The following is a 23,818-nucleotide window of genomic DNA, read 5'->3' on the forward strand; positions in this document are numbered from 1 at the left end:
GCTCAAACTACTGAACTACATGTAGCCTAGTTTTACAAGCTACGCTTGCAAAGTATATCTTCCCCAACACTGATGGTGACACATGGTCACACCGGCAGTTTAACAGTCGGCTAACACTTCTGAGGTCAGGCACGGTTGTTATTGTAAAGGTCGTTGAATCAGCTGTTGTTAAAATATCAGCTATGGATGCCAGGTTTTGGAAAATCTTCCAAGTGGAATATAAATTCATCAAAGGCTTACTTTTGTCTCAACAGGGAAGTTTAGAGAGTCGCTAAGGTAGTGGGTTTCTCAGTCTGTTTTAACCATAGACTGTAAAAAAAGGTTTTAACAAGAAAAAAAGAAAAGAAGAACCTATTCGGTTCATTTTCCACAACCTGGCAATCATACCTTATAGGACAGTTGTACCAGTAGTTGAAAAAATATGAAATGAAAACATGTCGACTATACTGAAACTACTGAGAAACCAAACTACCATATATAGTTATAACCAGCATACGAGCCATTGAAGGTATAGAAATGGAACACAGACAGACATCAATGATTTAGATTTCTTGGATTTGATGCCCCGTCACAATGTTCCCTCAGTCATTTGCTTAGGCAGGCTATTTGTTTGGCAAATGTCTCGAGTGGGAGCTTCTTCACAACCAACCACACTGGCCTTTTAACTCACACAAAACTGTCCTTACATCAAGAGTCCCACAAGAAACCTGTCCAGCCAATGTTTAGATGGTATAAGAGAGACATTCACTCTCAATATAATTGGAGAGTGACTGCTCATAAGTTATAATTGTAAAAGGTCTTCAGTAAATGAAAAACCATGATATTCAAGCTAGTCTGTGCTCATAGGCTATACTGTAGACCGTGGACTCTACTGTATCTTTCACCAGTCACTCGGATGTTTAATGTAGTGTTTTGATTTAAGAAACTTTATGTTTAGATTTCGCTTCCCACTCATTCACACGTTTGTATGTCTGTTCGTCTATGACAGGCAATCCAGGAAAGGGTCTATCAGCAGCTTTCCCCTGCCCCTCCCAGCCATCTCTCTACTCTGTACTTCCAGTCTGGTCAAATTTAGTAGCAGTGGCCCCCTCTGTCACCCTTCAAGTGGTTTACACAGTCCTGTACTGGTGTAATTATCTTATCCTCCTCTGTGGGGTGTGGCTGAGTACAGAAATATAGCCGCTTATTTTTGCGACCACTTTTTCTTCAACATTGGTTTGCCTCTCTTTCTTGACATGTGGGTCCTCCTGGGTGTGCACTTCTTTTCAAGGTTTCCAGGACTAATGGTAAAAATCAGATTTAATAACAGGGCATGGTGGGCCACCCCCTCGAGATGTTAGTTTTTCTTCTTTTACTGCAAAAGAGAAAGGACGAGAAACAGAAAAAGGTTCTGGACTCTATAATGGAGTTCATGTGTAAGATAAAATTAAATAAGTTCACAGAAAGATTAGGTATACAGTAGCTTCTGTATAGAGAGGCCTCCCATTCCAAGTAGCCTACAGTTTAAAATGGATATATGAAAGAATTATAGTTTTAAACCATGAACGATCTTTACACACCACCAAAAGAATGACTTCAGAAGTAAAAGTCCTGCCTTTAAGACTTACATTTTCAAGATACAAAATACAATATTAAAAATACAAGTATGTAGACCGACCCTTTCAAAGAGTGATAGATCATTTATCTAGCTACAGTATGTTACATTACTTGTAAAGCAGATTTTTGTGTAGTAGTAATAGTTTTATATTACTGGACAGTTTAATAAGTCATTGTGTTTTTTATAGGTTGATCATGTGTTTTGTTGTGTACTGGATTAAAAAAAAGTAAGTTGGAAATCAGCTATATAAGTTTCCTACCTTAAAACTAAACTTTATCTCCACCACTGAGTATTTACCATATTGTAAAACTATTTTATTTTCATTCTCCTGCATTACCCTATTCATTTAGGACTTTCAGTTCGATGCTTCCTGTGAACTTGTTGGTTACCAAAAAAAGGGAACCCACAATAGACAGTAAAACTGCTGAGGCAGCGTCTTAGTCGCTTAAGTTCACAGAGGAGAGATACATTTGTTTTCACTATCAATAAGCCGATCCTCCAGCACAGAACATCTGAGACAGCCAGACAGGTGAGTTTATTTTGAACATGTTTCGATAGAATATTAGTTTTGTTTGTGGTGCTATAATAGCTTTAATTCTAAACCTAATATTTCTGATGGATGTCAGGGTGAATATTGAACCTGAATGGGAATTATTTGGTAATGTCTTTATTTCCATGCTCGCCTTGCTTACTTAATATTCTGCTGTGAATAGTAATGAACCAGCTCATCCATTAGGGGCCTCGAGTTCCTTTCAAATTGTAATTGAATGACTCAAAGTGTTGAAGTGATTTCTCTCTCTCTCTCTTTTTTTTTAAATCAAATGTCACACTCAGTGCTGCCTGCTGTGTGAATATGTGTGGGAAGAATCAGTGCAGTGATTAAATCAGTGTGAGTGTGTCTGCCGCCATCTAGCGGCGGATCGAAGGCGTTTAGCATCAGCGAGGAGGAGGTAGCAGGAGCATTGCCATTCCTTTGCACCTGACTAAACCATCTCGTGGACGCGTGTGCTTGAATGCAGCTGCTGAAACACACAGAGGACCTGTATTATTTGCTTGATTTGATGACTGCATCGCTGATAAATACTGAGCGAGAGGACAAAAAAGAGAGAGAGAGAGAAAAGGTGTTGGTTGTTGAGCTGTGACAGCAGCAGCAGCAACAGGTAGAGTCGCTTTTACATTCCTCCTCCAGTGCAACGACAACACGCTTGTTCCTGGAGGAAGTACGGAAGTTACCGAGTGCCTGCTCCACAGTCCTCATGTCATTTTATAGTTTGGCGTATCGATGAGCTGGGCGAACGGCTCTGGGATCAGTGAATGGTGACTTAAGATTTTTTTTTTCTCCTTATTAATTTATTGACTTATTTTTTTCTGTCGCAACTGCATTCAGCACCAACACATCATGCCCGTCCACAGGAGGCAGGTAGGTGATCTTATTCATGTGTACCCATATACAGAGGTTATATCGATTGACAATGGAGCTGTGTTTGTTGTTATGGTGCCACTGGCCTGCTGTTTTCAACATGAAATGACAATCCTCACAGTCTTTGCCTGAATAGCTCCAATAGAGACCAATACAAGACTCACTCTTATTATACCTGTACTACATGGATGTTTATTTGAATCAGGATTGGGTGAAATGACTGGGCCTCCCTTATTGCTCTCATATTGTTTTTGTTTTTAACCTGCCACACCTTCACTGTGTTGCACCTACTTGTAACAATGTGCAGACTGTTAGGCTGTAATAGCCTTATTTAGTGTTGGCATGACTGTAACTGCTCATATCAACATGCCATGCTGTTCAGTCAGGTTAGATGAGCCACTGTTCTCTAGAGTGAGTCAAGATCACTACAGGGTTTCTGTCAGCTCAGTGGCATTCATTGACACACCCCCATGTTATAGTTGGACTGGATTCTTTTGTAGATCATGACCTTTCAGCCTTTTTTCCCCCCCACATACTCAGTATCGCATACCAACGTAACCCTATTCCAATTTCTCTCACGATAAACTCTTTTACATCGCCGTCATCGTCTGTATTAATCTAGAACTATAACATGTATTCACGATGTGCACCTTTTATAAGGGTACTACTGTAATCTCTCTCTCTAAGTTTGTTGATGTATTTCTTATTTTGTTATATAGCCCAGTATTGAATTACTGGAATTAATGGGAGTGGTAAGAGAGAATGGGAATGAACAGACATCACTTCCTCCTGTGGTAAGACACACTGACTGACCACTTCATCCATGAAAGCTGATCCATCAAATGTCTGAAAGCATGACTTTGGCATCTGATCTTTATTAAACAGCACACTCCACTGTCATATGACTATGTCCTGGTTGCCAAAACTAAGGAGAACCAGGAGAGAGACGCTTTCAGGAAGCAAAACGAATACATTGAAGAATTGAAAAAGAAGAACATAAGAGTAACAGTAAGTCTCTGATAATAAGATAAACAGTATCTGTACTGTTGTAAAGGTCCCAAGATTTATTTCCTCATCTTGTCTTTTTTCACTCCTGTTAGAAAATCGTAGACGATGATCTCATCTTCTATGGGATTCAAGCACCAAAAGAAATTTTTGAGAAGTACAGGTATCTGCTCAAAGTGTCTGATGCTTGCAACTGGAGCTCGGATCAGAGCAGTATGCCGCTCAGCACCCGGTAAACCATGTGGCCATGTTTGTTTGTCTCATATGACTGTACGTATAGTTGTGCAATGTCTCCTTTGTGTCACATGTAATGACACCTCAAATGCATGCGTGCAGTATGTACAGCTACTGCATGCTTTTTCTTTCACTTTCCACAAGTCAAACTTTTTAAACATGTGATACATGTCCTAATTTCAGGATAAGGATCGTCCACTTCATCCTGAATCACACCCCGATCCATTCAGGAGGTGAGGAGTTATTTAAAAGTCGCTCACTGTCATTCAGGCTCCCAAATTTCTCACAATGTTTCTCTTACTTGTAAATCTTCCCAGAGGGTCTTCGGGATCTCGTGAAGATGAATGTTTTTGAGGCAAAGTTCTGCTTACATGAGGTAACAATCAAATGAGGTTTTTCTCCTCACAGACTTTTATTTGTATACCCTCAATGTATTATCTCAAACTTTCATGTAATGGTGTCACCATATCTGATTATCTGATTACCAGGGCGCTGTGGTTTTCTAGAAGTTTGCCTTTGATAGTGTATAAATAAACACTCATTGTGTTCTCCATGGAGACACACACAGTCTTACGCTAAAGATAGTGACATTGTTATTTGTTGATATATCTCTGCTTTTCATTTGATAGCCTACATAAGTATTTTGAAGAGCTTCTAAAATTGCAAAGTGAAACTTGGCAGCGGCAATTACGAAACAATGCATTCCTGCCAAAAAATATCTGTTTGCTCAGATCATATGCAGGTCATGATAATAGTGAATCATTCGATGTTGGGAGGAAGTGGGCATATGTGTGTGTGTGCGTATACTGTACACTACATTGCTACTGTACATACTTTACACACATCTACCCATTGTACATGTGACTCTGTCTTTGTCTACTTTATAACATTATGGGTGACAATTTGAGACAGATATCACTATCAAGCTTCTCTTTTCAATATCACTGTACGTTGTGTGAACCTGTTTGCATAAAGCTCTTCTTGTTGACGTTTTCCTTGTTTTTCCTGCTTTCAGAAAAAGAAACAGAGAGAGCTGAAGGAGAACTGGGCACGATGGACAGCCTGTCTCCAAGGGCAACCCATAACTGCTGTCAGGTTTGGACAACAGCCTATTCATTATTTTGCTTTGTATACAATTGCAGATATACTGTAGCAGCTTTATTGTTTTCCATGTCATCTTACTCAGGAGTAGGTTCAAGGATCAACAAGGCAATGTTCAGCAAACCCCCCCACACATCATGCAGCCATTGTTCGAACTCGTCATTTAAAATGTTGTACAGTGCTTAATGCCGGTAATGATCAGAGCTGTTGTTGTCTTTGATTCAGTAAAATTCAGAGCAAACAGCAGGACACAGTTCAAACTGGCACGATCCCATAATAATAAAAAAAAAAACAATATACTGTATGCAGCCATTTAAGTCAGTTTGTTAGAAACATATTACGATTATTACAACATATAACAGTCAAGACATAAAAAACGTCCAGGCTTTATCTGCATTATTATAGAAAACCAGAACACAACCCACTGTCATGAAATAAAATGAATGCTATTTATGTTGTAAAATTCAAAATTTGCAGACTTGTTATGTATTATTATAAACATACATTGTTAAATAATAATAATAATAATAAAGTTTATTTATATAGCACCTTACAACATCGGACAGATGATCAAAGTGCTTTACAGAAAAGAAATAACATTTCAGGTGACAAATGGCATGGAAAAAACAAAACAAGAAAACACAACAATAAAATACATATCAAAAGGTAAAAGTTAATCAATATTAAAAGCCAGTTTAAACAAATGAGTTTTAAGACGTGCTTTAAAAAGTGCCAAGTGTCTCCCAGCTGGCCACAGTAAGGGCTGGTCTCATCTCATTCTCAGAACAAACTGATGAGATAAGAAGGTCAAGTCAAAAATTTAACTCAAATGTCTGTTGTGATAAAACAAAGCAATGATAGTTTTTATCCAAAAGGTCAAAGGTGAAAATCATTGTGTCATCATAATGTTCTCTAAAAACCTTTCTGGATGTTATTCAGTGCTGTAACTCAGGAATGAGAGATTGAGACCTATTTCCTGCAACTTAGTTGGTTGCCAGATGCAAACCAGCATGACGTGTACTAAACATCAGGGATGCCAGACAATGCATCATAAAATAGATCTATACAGTATCTATATACTACAGTATATATGTTACTATCTTCATATACATTGTCTATAAAGTGTGTGTGTTTGTGTGTGTGACAGGAATTACTTTGGGGAGAAGGTGGCCTTGTACTACCTGTGGTTGGGCTGGTACACATTCCTGCTCATCCCTCCTGCTGGCATTGGTTTGATTGTCTTCCTCTATGGCCTTGCTTTCTTTAACACTTCACCCCTCATGTGAGTTTATCGACAACTCCACAATGTCTGTGTTATTATAGAGTTTTATTGCTGATCATTTTGGGAAGGTTTACTTATAGATTTTGTAGTTATTATTGATTTACGCTGTAATAACCAAAGTGTTCACTGTATTTTAGAAAGGAGGTTTGTGAGTCTGGCACAGTGATGTGTCCACTTTGTGACAATGGGTGCAAAGTTTGGCAGCTCTCCGACACCTGCACATATGCCAAGGTACATCAGCGCTACTATACTGCAGAATGATGTACTTGTGTGTCGATGCTAATTAAAGGTTCTGTCTTCCTACAGGTGAACCTGCTGTTTGACAATAACGGCACGGTGTTCTTTGCAATGTTCATGGCAGTGTGGGGTGAGTTTTGTGTACCTGTATTACACGCCACTTACTCTCCTGTCAAAATTCTGGCTTATTTTCAATATTCACATCCTTACCAAAGACAGATAGGTCTGATAGGTAGATTTATCACAGCCGTCAAAATCAAATTTGATAAAGATAACTGTAAAATCTAACTCTTTCCAATACTGTTGTTTATTCGCCTGAACGTTTTTTGCTATACAGGACAATTTACAATCTACAATCAAGCCTTTTATTTATCTGCCTGCATATATTTTGTCCAACTGCCTGGATGTTTTTTTATTCACTAAGACACATACTGCCAAGGAGATGCCACATCACTGAGGAAACCTACTTGTCCTGGCTACTCACATCTTAATCAGCACAGGCCATCTGGCGATGGGGGTGGTCTAGTCATCTATAAGAACATATATATCAGTCACTTTGTTCTTCAGCTTTTACCCTCTGTGTTTGGTGAATTTTTGAAAGTTTACAGTCTCTTTTCAAACCTATGTTCACCAGTCTTGCAGAGACAAAGAATTTGCTTTGAATAATGGTCTGCTCAGGCAAAGGTTATTAGCAGAGCAGGAGTAGGAGGGAGGAGTACAGCACATTTAGCTGGAGTGCTCAACGCAGTCCATTCATCATCCATTTTCTTCCAATTATCTGTGGTTGTGTTGTGGTGGGAGCAAGCTAAGCAGGAAATCACTGCATTTGTGTTTGAAAACAAAAAAAAGTCTTCCACAATCTCCCCAAACTCCCTCTCCAGCCTTGCTGTTGCTTCTGCAACTGCTGAGGCTACAGCCCTTTTGACTTATAAGGCATGTTATGTTTGAACATGGTGTTTACTATGACTAATACAGAGGCCCATTAACAAAGAACCACTTGCTTCAGATAAGAGTTTCAAAACCTGGTCACAGGCAGGCTCCACTACCAGGTCTGGCTCCAGGAGGGGGCTCCAGATCCATCCATTACCCTCACTCATACATCCTCATTCAAAACGTAATAACGGCCAATAACGTAATAACAGCCAATAACGTAATAATTTTGGCCATTTTAAATGTAATAAAGCCAATAATGTAATAAAACTTTTGAGCCAATAACGTAATAACATTTTGCCAATAATGTAATAAGTTATTACATTATTGGCTGGTTATTACGTTATTGGCCTAGTATTAAAAAAAACCTTTGACAATGTAATAACTGGTGCCGATAATGTAATAATACATAAATATGACTGCAGTTCTTGGAAATAAAAGGCAGTTTTGTGCAGTTTGCTAATCAAAAATAGGTATAGTGGATGACATAGTCGTCATATTTATTCATCCAAGATGTACTATCTTTCACCTCTCTCTCTCTCTCTCTCTCTCTCTCTCTCTCTCTCTCTCTCTCTCTCTCTCTCTCTCTCACTTCTACCATGCTTAATGATATGTTTGCATATGTTTTAATTAACATATATAGCCATCATTTGTCCAACTTGATGGTTAGCGTTATCTCCAGAACACCCAACTGAAGTTCCAAATGAAGTGGCAGCACAATTTTACACATTCAGAAATCTCTTTCTCAAAGAAATGTTTTCTTTTGCAGCACCAATCAACAAATAGATCACTACTGAAACCAGCTGTTGGAGATCTAAAATGAAATCTCTGCAGGTTTCATACGTCTAACTTTGATTTTCATGTTTGAAAATTAAAAACTACACAAGTTTGGTTATGTTTTGGAGGTTGTTGATAGCCTACAATGCTTACTTCTTCCGTTTGCAAACATATCATTAAGCATGGTAGAAGAGAGAGAGAGAGAGAGGTGAAAGATAGTACATATCTTGGATGAATAAATATGACCACTATGTCATCCACTATACCTATTTTTGATTAGCAAACTGCACAAAAACTGCAAAAAACCCTTTTATTTCCAAGAACTGCAGTCATATTTATGTATTATTACATTATCGACACCAGTTATTACCAGCCAATAATGTAATAAATCATTACATTATTGGCAAAATGTTATTACGTTATTGGCTCAAAAGTTTTATTACATTATTGGCATGTTATTACATCATTGGCTTTATTACATTTAAAATGGCCAAAATTATTACATTATTGGCTGTTATTACGTTATTGGCCGTTATTACGTTTTTGGTTGCTACAGGGTTTTAGCAATTGTCAGTAGTCTGGCTCCTAGGAACAGTCTACTTTTGGACATCCTACCAACACGGCTCCCAGGGTTATAGGACACAAAATCCTTCCACCACCTCAACATGGCATTGCCATCTTAAAATCTTTTTTTGAAAATTTCAAAATAGTTGCAGTTTTTGTTTGTTTGTTTTTAACGTTTTCTTATGATGTGATGTCTTCTTACATTCAGTGAAAGAAATAACGCCAAACATCCACCAAACACCCCAAAATACAGAGATATGTTTCCAATATTTTCCATACTTATTTAGAATATAACATACCAAATGGAGGACGAATACACATACATGTGTTATTGCTGTATTCATTTTTGTTTGTTTCTTTTTTTTTTTTTTTTACCAAATAATACATTTGACCTTGTTACTTAGTGAAAGTCCCTGTTTTTCACAGCAACACTGTTTTTGGAGTTTTGGAAGAGACATCGGGCTTCCTATGTGTGTGAATGGAAGGTGTCTGACTGGTGTGAGGAGGAGGTACGAACAATATTACACATTATATTCAATGTCAGCCACCAGGTCAGCCTTCACAGTTGAATTCATGGCTGTATGTTTTTTTCTTTTAATATCAATCGTAGGAAGAACTGATCTTGGAAATTGTGAACAATGTCAAGTGTGAACCCAAGATACATAAGCACTCCTACCTGCGCAGCACTTTGGTCTTGATCTGTGTCACAGCCATGGTAGGTAACTTGTTGTTTTGCCACTTTTCACATATTTAAAACACTTGTATGGTATCAGAACTTTTATTAGCTTTATAGGGTTAAAATAACCTTATAACTTTGGTTGAAACAAGATTGAGGTGGATGCTGCTGTGGTTCAGGTTTCATGTAAATACAATGAGAGCCATCAGAAGTATATTGGTTCCAATGAGTGTGTCTGTGTTTCCACAGTTGTTGGTGATCATTGGCCTGACACACGCCTTGGTGGTGTTCAGGGTGATTTCCGCAGTGCTCTTGGCGAACTCGTCATCTGCGTTCCTGCATAGCCACTCCACCAGTGGAGCGATGATGCTCGGGGCCGTCTTCCATTACATCATCATCACTGTCATGACACGGGTACACATGACTTCAGATGTGTATGTTGGTCTTTGCTCTGATATTCTTCTCTTTGACTCTGACCTCGTCTCTGTCTTTGCAGGTTAACAGGATTGTTGCCATGAAGCTTTGTGAAATAGGTGTGTTCATGTTTCCTGTTGTTTTCCACATTTTAAATGGATGCTGTTAAACATTTGATTTGAACATTAGCTCTCAGACATCCTGTGATGTGAAGCTATCATTTTGTTTTAACAACACATCATGTTTCAGGAATGTAAAATAAGCCGTTATTAGAATAGTGAGTAACACTTGTCAGGCAGGTAAGTGGTGTTTAGAGCACTACGGCAACTTCCCAAAATGAATGAACTGGCTAATACTGTAGATACTAAAAGCTGCCCTCTGTTCAGTGGCCCAAAGCTGCTGTTACAGGGTCACCCTATGACATTTATTTCTTTAGGTAACGTCAGTCTAGATGCACAAAGCAGGAACAACTGTGTCTTTATGACGCAGTATGAAGGAACTGCTCATGGGCAGAGTTCAGGTCTTAGCCTGAACATTGTAACTGGGCCACCATATAAGAGCCGCTGTAAAGACGTGTCATAGCTCAGGTGATATCAGAGGAGGGAAACACACTGAGGTCATGTATAGGGGCAGGGCAGGGGTGACGACAATAGAAATGTGGAAAGAGGGTCTGAGGGTGAGACTGAAAACATATATGCTATGTGTTGATATTTAGACTTATGGTATCGTCATGTAGGATTTACCTGTGCCATGTTGTTACATGTATATGCCATTTGGTTGTGGTACATGGCATATTGTTTCCTTCAAATCAGATATTTTGACTTGTTATGACAGGAGAATCACCGGACTGTGGCCACATACCTGATATCAGAGTCTAATTAGTATGATCTCATTATGGTTATTGAATGCGCCTTTATTACATATCAGCGCTTTATTAGGTGGAATTAATTCAAACTGACTGAAGAACTTACAAAAATGAACAATATATTTCTACACATCTAGGCTAATCTTAGTATTTCATGCACTACATGGTGGATTAGATGTAAACAGACAAACACTGACATGAGGTTTGTCATCACTAGAGGAAACAAGATCCTTTGCTGCCACAGAGAAAAGTTTCACCGTCAAGATGTTCACCTTCCAGTTCTTCACCTATTTTTCCTCGCTCTTCTACGTGGCCTTTTTTCTGGGCAGGTAAGGACTTGGCTGATAGTTCAGCATTAGAGTTTATTTTAGTGGTTAAATACAGTGTATAAGAACATGTTCATGCTGAGCACAACAGTAACACACTAATAATGGCTTTTTTGTGTAACTTCCCTCAGGATAAATGGTCATCCTGGTGGTTACGTACGGATTGCAGGGAAATGGAGGCTTGAAGAGGTGAGTACACATATCTCATAAAGTTTTATGTTGCATTTTCATTTTGGCACATGAAAATATTGCATCGGATTTGATTGTTTTTTTAAATAAAGATTTTATTCCAAACACCTCACTTTTTTGTACAGTGTCACCCCAGTGGATGTCTCACAGACTTGTTCATTCAAATGGCAATTATAATGGTGCTCAAGCAAACCATCAACAATGTCTTTGAGTTCACCGGCCCGTGAGTATAAAACTAATTTTAAGATTATAAAACGTACGTGTCCAAAGTAGCAAACACTTTCTGACACTGGATTCCAGACCAGTGAACACCGTCTCTTGTTTTTATCAGATGGTTCAGCAGGTGGGTGAAAAAGAGAAAAACCCATAAACTACAGAGGAAATGTGCCCACTGTTATCTGAAAGAGGAATCAGAGGCCAAACACGGAGCTGAACTGTGTGACAACTGCAAGCTTCGAGACTGGCTCAACAACTTCCACCTCAATGACGTTGACTCCTTCAGCTTGTTCAATGAGTTCCTCGAAATGGGTACAAACTCCGCAGGAGGCTTAAAAAACAACAATAGTCAGTTAGTTTGGGCTAATAATATTTCTCTTTGTTCTCTCCACAGTGATTCAGTTCAGCTTTACCACCATATTTGTGGCAGCATTTCCTCTCGCGCCTCTGTTAGCCCTCATTAATAATGTAATAGAGATTCGATTGGATGCCATAAAGATGGTCACTCTGGAGCGCAGATTGGTTCCCAAGAAAACCAATGATATTGGTGAGGATCGCTGATGAACTAAATATAAGTATCGTAACTGTTAATTGACAAGTCTCACCATTCATATAATATTGCAGCATAATACATAATCAAGAAATCCATCCCATGATTTGACCCTTTGATTTAGTGTTAGTATATGTGTGTGTGTGTGTGTGTGTGTGTGTGTGTGTGTGTGTGTGTGTGTGTGTGTGTGTGTGTGTGTGTGTGTGTGTGTGTGTGTGTGTGTGTGTGTGTGTGTTATTATAACTGAGCTCCATTTTGTGGCTCATTTTTAGAGCTTTGTGAACTAAGCTCCGTGTGAAGTAGTTTCTCTTACCAGTACCAAGTCTCAAGTTACTATAAAGCATGTAGAAGGGAGAGACTCTGAATGTCACACGTGTGATTTAATTCAAGGGGCACAACTCTCTCTTTGTACTTTAAATTGTTTCACATTTCCCATTATTTATACTCATGCCAAATATTTTTTTAATTAAGTTGAATCGTATGACCTGATAGATTTTGAAATTCTGCCATGTTTTCAACAACCTGTTTCTTAGTTTTTTTTACATTCATTCTTTCACCGTTCATATTGTTGCTTTTCCTGCAGGTGTGTGGATAGACGTGTTGGAGGCTATCGGTGTCTTAGCTGTCATCACAAACGGGCTGGTCATTGGCGTGTCCTCAGACTTCATCCCTCGACTGGTGTACCGGTACTACTACGGCCCGTGTGCCAGCGTCAACGGCACAATGAAAGATATGGAGTGAGGACGTGCACTCTTCTAGAGGTGTATTATTGTTTGTCTGTGTTGTGTGCAACACTGTCTTTAAATTAATTCTTGTTTCTGTCTTTGTCTTTTCCAAGCTGCATGGTTGGCTACATCAACAATACTCTCTCCATTGCACAAATGGATGATCAGAACATATACAACGAGTTTTCAGCTGACCAGATGATGATTCCTGGTGGTATTAATGCAACTTACTGCAGGTTTGTGCTTTTTTAATCATACGTGTCCTTTATAGCGTAAGAGTCATTTCGCTGACACTGCTCTGAGATATATGTCACAAGGAACCAAGTTCAAAACATATCATTTACAACTAACAACAGATTTGAAACCAGTGACTCTTCTCACCAACTAGTATTACTGGCTGTTGATCTGTCATTATCCTGGCAGCATATCACTGATTCTGTGAGGACTGATAAAAGTGCTATAAGGTTTTCATAAAATGAAGCTTTGTGCAAATTAATGCAGGACACAGAAGTCATAAGCCCCAGCTGACGGCCAGCCAATTAGTCTCCATCCAATCACATTCATTCTAGCACAATAGGCGGCCTATTTAAATCTAGGCTGTCACTCTCATCCCCCCCTCAACACTGTTGCATTCACGAAGCTGCTGCTGCTGTCAAAGCTTGCCTCCGCCCCCCCAGCTTCCACCTTCTCAGTGTCTCAGAGTCTAAAATGGCTCCCATGTCCTCTCAGTTGCTTCGAGTCCACTCCAGGGGGTTGTGTATTGCGCTCCCTGGAGCGGCAAAGCATGCGCTCGTCAAATCCAGGGAGCTTCCAGAGTGGAGCCCTCAGCGCCAAGTCTAATAATCAACTAATCAACAACGAGAGTGTTCCTGAATGAAAATGGTTTATCGTCACGGCAGCTGATCCTCACAGTCCTCACAATCACCCATTGTGCGTAGATGTTGAAAACAGCCACCGATAAGGGAGATAACATCAGCTCTCTGCTCTGTTCCTCCTCACAGCTATAAAGACTACAGGAGCAATGAAGACTACAGCCTTACCCCACAGTTTTGGCTAATATTAGCTGTACGCTTTGCATTTGTCATCCTCTTTGAGGTAAGTCATCTGGCGCATAGACAAAGCAGAGATTTCTACAACACCTGACACAACACCAAAACCCTTCTTTGTCTTATTTAAAACTCAACAGGTCAGACTTAAGTTTTGAAATGTCAAAACAGTGAGCTGGGCTATAAAAAAAATCTGAGTCTTATCTCTAATGAAAACATATTTTCACAGATGGAAGGAGAGCCTACATTCCTAACATTTAACTCTCTGCTTGCAGCATGTTGTTGTTTTTTTCAAGTTCATCGCAGCCTGGTTTGTACCGAGCGCTCCCATACAAGTCAAGAATGACAGACTCTTTGATAAACTCAAAAGACTCAAGGAGGAACTCAGGTGAGTGTCAGATAGTATGTTGTTGGACCGGTGTGGCAGCTGGCTGCTGAAAATACTTACAATCTTAATTATTAGTTCTAAAAATATCATTAAAACATAACTTAGTGTTCCTCTTGTCATTTTGTTTATTATATGTCATAATACATTTTTAACATAGTCGTCATGCCCTAACTACAAATTCACCCATATAAACCAGTACTGACCTTTAGTTTGATCTGGTATCACCCGTAATGTGACCAATAAATTCATCCAATCACAACCAAGTTGCCATGTTTTTAGTTACCGCGGCCATCCCCATTTAGTTTAGGTTTACAGATTTAATGAAACAAGAGAGCTCTGGGTTCATACCAAGAAGATCTCAAGTGAAACATCAAAGATGACTCAATTTCATGAACAACTGCAATGCCACGCCACACCACAATCTGGTGCTATTATTAGACACACCTATGTTTAACAAGTCAAACTGTGTGCTGTGAAAACAATTGTTCCTATTCTAGTTTCACTCTACATTTTCCTGTTTGTCACCTCAGCTCTCTGTTGTTGCTTTCCTTCCTCTCCATGCATGACAGCTTCTAAATAAAAGCAAAGGAGTGCTTGCACTTACAGCCAAAGTAAATAATACACTGTGGTAGTTTGGAGCACCGATAATTTGTTTACTTTACGATTGTGTTAAAAGTCTTGGGTCTTCGGTTGCTCTACAGAAATGCTAATCCATCCTTGCTTTTGTTTCTTGCAGCTCATTTGAACCATGACAACCTTCAGGCACTTCAATGGGACACATTTTCCCTAAGAACATGAACCCAGTGTTGCCTTTTAAAGGGTGTGGGCTATCACAGTGTTGAGTCGACTTTAAAGCCATTAATCATCTCAATGAAGAGTTCAGACCGAGGCCTCTTGCTCTTGTTTGTTGTTTACAGTCAGATGGTAAGTGCTGCCAATCTGGACTCCATGAAGTTGGACTTCGAGGACAGACGAACTTTTCTTGGACAGAACACATGTACAGAAACTCATAAGATTATTCTTATTCTATTTTAAGAATACAGCATTTCTGGTGGATCTCTATACTTGTGAGTTGTAAGTGAGTGTTTTTATTGAAAGCCTAAAGATAATTTATACTGCCTCTTCAAAAACAGTACTGATTGTGTGTTATGATGTTGCCTTATATTGTAAAAATCGCTGTGATTATGATTATTGCATTAATGCAGATGTCTGATTATTGCAGAATCTGATGGTGTCTTTTCAGACGCAAGAATGTTTCAGAGTATAAAATAATTTTATATAAGTATATGAAAGAGGAAATGTTTCTCCTCATGAAATGTCTTTTAAATTAAAATTTGTCAGTGAAAATGTGCCATAGTCATAGCTGATATTTTGAATTTGCCAAGTTACAGCCTTAACAGATCTGTGCTCGAACCAAGTGCTTTTGTGTTGAAGAAACAGCAGGGTACAGTATTTCAATATTATTATATTTGTGGAAAAGCCCATTATGTGGGCAGCTGAAAGACAACATAATTCCACAAATACCGCTCGAACTTTGGTCAAGGAATTGTAAGTTGTAACACATGGTTTTAATGGTAAATTATATGTTTACTGTTGCTTTACATACAAGTCATAATCTTTAATGACGACACCACTTGTCGCAGATGGTGGAAAAATTATAGGCTGCCTATAGTCAGGATGAAAATTCTCCTATCCTTTCAACAACCATGATGCTGAGTGAGTGGTGTGGCCTTGCACCCACATTACGCATCCACAATTGTCCAATCTTGTCGGTCGTCTCGGTGGAGACAATGTTGCCAGGCAACAGGGCCAAGGTGCCCAGGAAACAAAGAGTAGACCATGTAGGCATTGATCTCATCTGATCTCTGATGTCCCTGAACAGGAAAGACGTGGAGGGGTTGATTAATAGACTTGAAATGCAGAATGAAAATGAAATGCTGAATGACTGATCCGGTATTAATGTCAATTTTTGCACTGACTTATCTTAAAAAATATACAAGTGAATCATCACTCAAATGTTGTTTTTGTTTTTTCATTTTAAGGAAGAGTGGGAAGAAACTGGATCAAACCCTTTTACACAAAGAGAACAAGCAAAGGTGTCATGTGCAGTAGCAATAGATGATAATGTTTTGCCCACAAACCTTTTTGTTATTTAGCATCTTCTTTGGCGCAGGCAGCATTGGCAGCAGTTCTTGCTGTGGAGATGGACAAGCCAGCAGTGTTTCTTGTGTGGGCTTGGAGAGAAACAAGTGCCATTCTTCTGAGGGAGGGTTGGCTATAGCCCGTTTATGAAAGTGTATAGTACAAAGAGCATTACAGTATGAACCACACAACTGCATGTACTGTAGTAGTGGCTTTGATGTTGCCCTGGCAAATGATGATTCAATACTTGATCTTATCCTGGTAAAAAGCGCTGCAATACTTTATATTATCCTGGAAAATAGTGCTGCAATAAAGGGTGTGGTCCTGGAAAAAAAGCTGATATTCTTCTTCTGATTATTACTTGAACCCTGTTAAAAAAATGCTGCAATTATTTCTTGACCTTGGATATAGTAAACAGATGTGGTAATGTGGCAATTCCTGCTCTGGTCATATTGAAATGAGCTGCAACAATTTCATGAACCATGGATGATAAAGCTTCAGGTCCTGCTTGAGCAAGGGCAGAAAGCATCTCTCTGAGCTGTGAATGTTTTAGGATTTATCTTAATCTACTGGACTTCCTACTGGAAATCTGCGAGTATAGCAGCAAGTGTCTTGATATTTCACAGGGCTCTCTCAGTTCCCTTTGCTGAGATTGATTACCGAAATAGTTCAAGTCTGTAAACTGTGTTCAGCCTACAGAAATCTGAGATGTCTGGTTTTTCTGGCATTATGTCTGGGCTGGAGGTATTACACTTTGAGATGATTCAAAATCCACTGTGGGGTTGGATGAACTGGGACAATTAAGCACCAGACCAGACCTAATGAAGTGAAAGGCATTTCTAGCAATCCAAGGCAACACATTTAAACTTAAAAATGGCATTTCTGAGGTTGAATGGATATGACAGTATACTTTATTTTGAACAAACACAGGCTCTACAGTAGCAATGTAAGGAGTTGTGAATGACAACATCAAGTGTTAGGTTTACAAGAAAATCACCTGTTGATTCTGTGATGTTACTGATGGGATCAGAGTCATGTTGACGCCACATAGTCAATGATGTTATCACAGACACTGATGACAACATACTGTAGCTACCAATGGCATCACAACACTTTTCGTGTGCTTGTTTATCCTTCAACATGGCTGAACACCTTCAGTCCACATTGCAGGGAACAGGAAACATCATGCTTTGCTCGCCACTGTTGATTACAGAGTCACACACCCTGAAACAGAGAGAATTGATGTCTTATTGAAGTTGTGATTCATAACTGGTAGGCTATTTAATGTTGATGGCCATTTCAGTTTCTTTTACAATACACACAAAATGAAATTAGACATGTAGTTTTGTTAATTTATTAAAGTAGCACAAATGAAAAATCCTCACCTATCCCATATAAAATATTTTTGCACTAACTAATTTGTAAATAACAAGGTAAGTTTCACTGCAACGCAGGTGAAAGCGCCTGCAAACATCACGTGACCACAGGAGCCAATAGGAGGCTGAGTTTCAGGTCTGTCCAGGTGCAGTTCAACAGGCTGCAGGCTGACGTCCGCGTAGTCAGATCCGCGGCTCCACACAATGTAACTAAACTGTAACAAACTAGCAGGTAGAGTTTGGGTCAGTTATGTAGTTAGATATAGGACACGGACTGTTTATCGGCTCATTTCTCACCTGAGGACGGAGGACAAGGACACCTGCGGCTCATGGCTCTGATTGTAGCCGCTCTCATACTGCTGTGCACCGGGTCATCATGGGACAAGACTTTCCTCACCGCTGGTAACTAATGACACTTTACTGGACTGAACCTGCGTTAGTTTGTTTATGTTCATGTCGTTCACTTTAATATTTTGTCGCACTTGTCCTTTTAAAAGACAAGTAGGCTATCACAGTCAAAGTTAGTAGATGCTGGATAGTTTGGCTCGATGGGTCAGTGAGTGTCCGTCACAGTGTCACATGATGCTGCTTGGCAACAGGAGGACCAGGTCCGGACTATGGACCCGGATGTGTGTCAGTTTGTCTGAAACTGTTAAAACAAACAAATAAAGCAACTGTGGGGTCAAGGAGGAACCAGAGAGAGCAAGTCCTGCAGGTTGCTCATGGGTTTACCGTCGGCGCATGCGCTGAAATCTTGACGAACAGGTCCAGATGAAACGGGACAGTTGTCTCTGGTTGATGTGTTTTAATTCTGTCCTGACAGGGGATCAATGGGCAGGACTCTGCTGTCTGCATTGACCATGTCCTCAAACAGAGGGGAAGATTAAGTGCTTGTTTTTTTTTCAGTCAAAGTCAGCATTTTCTCAGAGTCAGTGAGGGTGAAAGAGCAAACACGATCACCTTCATGCTCCAGTAGAGACTCAGTCTTTGCCAGAGGCAGCACTTAAGTTAAACACACTTTCTTCTGTAGCCGCACTAGTGTATGCAAACTGAAACATCCACAAGTATGCAAAGTGTTTTCTCAAATGGAAGCAAAGCCACTCACAATTTGCACTACTGAACTTGTATTTGGTCGCATAACAAAGAAGATAATCTGCCCCAGTAGCCTACTGTCCTTACTAAGACTGAGTGTTAACCATTTAAAAATGCAGTTTCTATTAGATCCATCTGTTTCCAGTGCCACAACAGTCCCTGGTTCACTTACATTAAAATGATTCAAGAGACCTACACAAAATTTGGTTTATATTGTATATTTAAGACTTGGGAAGCGTCAGCCCCTGTTATGTGTCCTCAGTTTAATGAGTTGAGGCATCAAAAAACAAAAAGCTTTGGACAGAAGAGGTTGCATTGTTGAATAAAGAGATAAATTGTGAAAACTCTGCTGTCTCTGTTTATAGCTCAGCCTTGTGTGGATGAGAGCAGGTTCAAGGAGCAGGTGCTCTACGTGGATCCACAGGGGCCTCCATATCAGCTGAACTGCCCTCTTCTAGAGCCTCTTCAGTCCCCAGTGACCTGGCAGAAAGACTGTCAGCAGATCCACAATCAGGAGGGCAAGGCATTCCTGGAGTTTACCACCCTCAGTGCAGAAGACCAAGGCAACTACACCTGTATGCAACAAGGCAACAGCACAGTCTCATTCACTGTGCGCCTCATAGTTAAAGGTAAGTGCTATTTATAGTAAACTGTAATAGTGTAAGTGCAGTGAAGTCACTCAAAACCCGATACTGTAATTGTGTGGCTCAAGTCATGGGCTATTATTTGCCCCTGCAGTAGAATTACAGTTCCTGTGCAGAGTGAAGGGGCTAGTTGAACAGCCTGGCTTCACCTGCAAGGAGGCATTTTGTTTCAGCGTGCCCTCCAGCAGCAGTCATAGTCTGACCCGGGCAACTGCGCATGAAGGCCTCTATTGTCTGCAGCTCCTTCAGATAACTGTGGTATGTCGTTACACAGAGTCTCAGTGCTCGAAGCCCCCAGAATTTCAACCTAACGGAGGTCCGACTCCGAACACACTGTGGAGCGAAGTGGGATCCTCCGTGAAGCTGAACTGCACGGCTCTCCTCCTCTGGGACCCAGATGAGCAGCAATGTGACACCACGCTGCAGTGGAGCCAAGGCAGCCAACCCCTCTCCAACCTGACACTTAACATGCAGAATACCTCCTCATGGTGACGTCAAGCTTTTAAAACAGTCGATTTCCATCGTCATGCTCATGCATTAATGCAAGTACTGTATTTGGGAGTGAAGGTGAGATTGAGCTTTTTCTGTCCTGCTCACTACTGTAGGTCTCCTGCTGTCGGCCGGCTGATTGTGAGCAGTCTGTTGGTGATTACACTCAGGGACAAGGAGGATTTTGGGCTCTACAGCTGCACAGTGAGGAATGTTTCATCCGATTTCAGCCTGCAGATTTCAAGTAAGAAAAAGCATCGGATTTAACATGTGTTGTCCTGCATCTTGTACAATTTTAACAAAGACACACACACAAACCTACAGTAACAAAGCAGACAGGACACAATCTGTCCTGTATCCACACCGAGAATCATCTGAAACCACCACACACACAGATCCAGTCTGTGTTATTATCTTAAAGCAGAGACTAGAGCCGGGCCCAGCACCGGTGAAAAGGGTCAAAATCCTTGTGAGTCACAGTATGAAGTCATCTTAATTATTCATCTGTGAATTAATTATGCATAGAAGGTGTGTGGCTGTAAGGAGCTGCACACTTTCTTTGCAGTTGTACAGGCACACCCCTAGTCACAGAAGACATCTATTGGTAGATTATGATTATTTTATGCTTATTTATCATTTCTTTGTGTGTGCTCAGACAGTCCCAGCCACACAGCCGCTGTCATCGCAGCAGCCGTTCTCCTCCTCTTCCTGGGCGCGGCCGCTCTCGTGTACTCCAGGTGCCACCTGAACATCAAACTCTGGTATAGGAACTCCTATGGAGACTATGAACTCAATGGTGAGTATGCTACAGCAGTGTATGTGGCAATAAACATGCGTATGAATGCAGCAGTAAAGCCAATGGTATGTTTGTGTCTCTCTGTGTTTACAGATGGGAAATTATATGATGCCTACATCTCCTACGTGAGCAATGACTATGACAGGAAGTTTGTCAACTTCATTCTTAAACCTCACCTGGAAAATAAAAATGGGTACAAGGTGCATCTCAATGACAATGACATCCTACCTGGTGGAGGCAAGTTCACCTTCTCACATTGAAACATTGTTCTGCATGTGCAATTCACAAGGAGATACTACTGTACATAAGAGCTGTGTGTTACTTGGGATCAATTATAAACCAGTGAGTTAACACAATGCTAAATGTGTCTCCAGAACCTTCTGCAGAGCTGCTGATGAACATGAGTCGCTCTCGGCGTCTCATCGTGGTGCTGTCTCACGCTTACCTGGAGCAGGACTGGTGCTGCAGTAACTTCAGGTCAGACTCACACAGACTCACTGAAACTGAAACAACACTGACCAAATTACAGGCTGTACAAAGCAGAGTAAAAACAGAAGTGTTATCATAACAATGTGCCACTTGAGGTCAGTGTTGCTGTCATATCCTGCAGTGCTTTTGTGATACACTGTGTGTGTGTGGTTGTCTTCAGGCAGGGCCTTCTGCACTTGTTGGAGATAAGTCGGCAGCCCATCCTCATCACGCTGGAGGGTCAGTCCAAACGCATGAGGCCTGAGATCAAGCAGCAGCTCAGTGAGAACCAGCAAAGCCTCACTATACTCAACTGGAGACACAACTCTGTGGTAAGAGCCACTACCATATCTATTCCTCAAACAAAACACTTTATGGACACACTACAACTAAATATCACTTGATCACAGCCAACATCAGTTTATATATAATGGTGAAAATTATATCCAAGGAGCCGGGGAAAAGAATTTCTGACTTGCTGATAAAGTGGCAAGAACAAATTATGCAATGACAGTTATTATTACTCATTATAGAAATGTCCAATGAATTAGATATCTATAATAAAACAGAGATGTGTGCATGTGTATATGCAGTACTTTATACTGCAATATGATAAAAAGCAAGCAAGGCTGTTTACAGTATGATCAATGCTTCAGTCTGATGACTCTGACACTGTGTTGGGCGCTGTGTGTTTGTGTTCAGACTCCCTCCTCAGTCTTCTGGAAGGAGCTGGCCTTAGCGATGCCTCGCAGGGTCATCTTCCACTCTGAGCACGGAGGGGACCCACAGACTATGCTGCAAGATGACAAAGACCCCATGCTGACCCTTGAACCTGACTACCTGGACTGCCGCTCAGACACCGACCCTGCTGGAGATTTGGGTAAGAGCAACGGTCGCTGACTTTTAGGGTCTGTACTAATGTCACGCACTAATGTGAGATTCATTGTTTACTTTAAGATAAATACATGAAACATTTTCATATATAAAATGCCAAAATTACCACACATAAAACTCACTTGCAAAGTGTAATTAAACCCTAATGTGCCTGACTTCTAAACGAACAAAAATAGATTTAGATTCAACTAAAGACACTAAACTTCAATTACAGGTAATAATATCACAATTAACTCGTACATCTGAACCTGTCTGAATGTTGATGTTTTTTTGTATCCAAGCACACACATTAGACAGTTCTGAATTTTAGGAAATTCACTTATTTCCGTTGTTGCAAAGTGTTGGATGAGTAGATCGATAACACACCGACGAAGCTACATCCAAAAGATGGTTATCTTACCTTGACACAAAGGCTGGAAATGATGTCTCAGTCCAAAAATAACAAAATTGACCCATGACCACCGTGAGAGATCCCTAATTAAACATGAAAACAACAGCTGGTTTTACGTGAGGATAGATGCTAGACTGATGTAAGACTGAATAACAATAACAACCCTTACGAACATTTGTTCCACCTTTCCTCTTTCTCTTTCAGGGCTTCGCCTCCCTGTGTACAAAGCTCTGGCCTGTACAGCCCCTGTCCTTCCTGCTGCTCCCATAGCTGCTGCTGCTGCTGTTGAACCCAAAGCCTCGGACATTGACGTGTCCGACTTGGGATCACGCAACTACGGAGCCCGCTCTGACTTCTACTGCCTGGTCACTGAAGGGGACATTTGACCCACTGAACTCTTAAAACGACACACATACATACATAGATCCCCAGCTGCATGGATTTATATTTATGTGGATCAAGGAGCTAAATTATTATATCTTCCTTATAATATGTTGTTCAAATCAAAATGTTAACTTTTACTATTTCCATTCAGCAGAAACCAATTATTGATTTTTATTGTATTTTGTACTATTCTATAATATATTTTAAGGGAAATTGTAAAATATTTTTTTGTGTCAATTAGAGGAAGTAGTTACTTAATGTATGTACTGTGAAAATGTTGATCTCAGATCCCATGATGTCTTTGTCACACACCAGCAGAGGGCGGTGTAATGTCAGATAATATGAAAGAAGCAGTTTGTTACGTAACAGAAGCACAGATGTTTGGAAAGACTGAGAGAACGTCTGTGTCACGAGTCCTGCATTCAGATTTGAACAAGGTTCGAATGATAAGAAACAAACACTTTTGACGTGTTTTCTTATGTTTGCAATAGATATTCTGATCATGACATCAGCGACAATTTGAATTGAAATGGTGCATTTTGCATTTCATTTTCATGGAATAAACTACAAAAAAATATGTCCATATGATTTTGTTGGGTC

At 40.2% G+C, this 23,818-nt stretch overlaps 2 protein-coding genes across 2 annotated transcripts; both read left to right on the top strand.

The window, feature by feature from the left end:
• Positions 1 to 2,996: 2,996 nt before the first annotated feature.
• LOC310988020 (anoctamin-9) lies at positions 2,997 to 14,546 on the top strand (the record flags this gene model as incomplete). Its single annotated transcript, XM_083974503.1, has 23 exons — positions 2,997 to 3,017; positions 3,737 to 3,811; positions 3,903 to 4,025; positions 4,118 to 4,254; positions 4,440 to 4,489; positions 4,574 to 4,632; positions 5,272 to 5,351; positions 6,505 to 6,639; positions 6,777 to 6,870; positions 6,946 to 7,006; positions 9,574 to 9,656; positions 9,758 to 9,862; positions 10,073 to 10,237; positions 10,320 to 10,356; positions 11,320 to 11,431; positions 11,560 to 11,617; positions 11,743 to 11,840; positions 11,949 to 12,145; positions 12,228 to 12,380; positions 12,967 to 13,120; positions 13,222 to 13,344; positions 14,110 to 14,203; positions 14,430 to 14,546. 23 exons carry the CDS (start codon positions 2,997 to 2,999, stop codon positions 14,544 to 14,546), a joined length of 2,331 nt encoding a protein of 776 aa, XP_083830629.1.
• Positions 14,547 to 18,205: 3,659 nt separating this feature from the next.
• sigirr (single immunoglobulin and toll-interleukin 1 receptor (TIR) domain) lies at positions 18,206 to 23,797 on the top strand. The gene is made up of 10 exons (XM_083973126.1): positions 18,206 to 18,462; positions 19,518 to 19,781; positions 20,071 to 20,284; positions 20,402 to 20,529; positions 20,941 to 21,081; positions 21,175 to 21,318; positions 21,456 to 21,558; positions 21,731 to 21,881; positions 22,252 to 22,429; positions 23,039 to 23,797. The coding sequence occupies exons 1-10, from the start codon at positions 18,390 to 18,392 to the stop codon at positions 23,218 to 23,220; spliced, it is 1,578 nt and encodes a 525-aa protein (XP_083829252.1). The 5' UTR covers positions 18,206 to 18,389; the 3' UTR covers positions 23,221 to 23,797.
• Positions 23,798 to 23,818: the final 21 nt, after the last annotated feature.

Source organism: Trachurus trachurus (genome assembly GCF_905171665.1).
Source record: "Trachurus trachurus genome assembly, chromosome: 6".
Taxonomy (NCBI): Eukaryota; Metazoa; Chordata; class Actinopteri; order Carangiformes; family Carangidae; genus Trachurus; species Trachurus trachurus.

Coding starts and splice junctions, on each gene's coding strand:
- sigirr (XM_083973126.1), top strand. CDS start 18,390: ATGGCTCTGATTGTAGCCGCTCTCATACTGCTGTGCACCGGGTCATCA. Junction 19,782..20,070: donor TGTGCGCCTCATAGTTAAAG/GTAAGTGCTATT, acceptor GTCGTTACACAG/AGTCTCAGTGCTCGAAGCCC. Junction 21,882..22,251: donor ACTGGAGACACAACTCTGTG/GTAAGAGCCACT, acceptor GTTTGTGTTCAG/ACTCCCTCCTCAGTCTTCTG.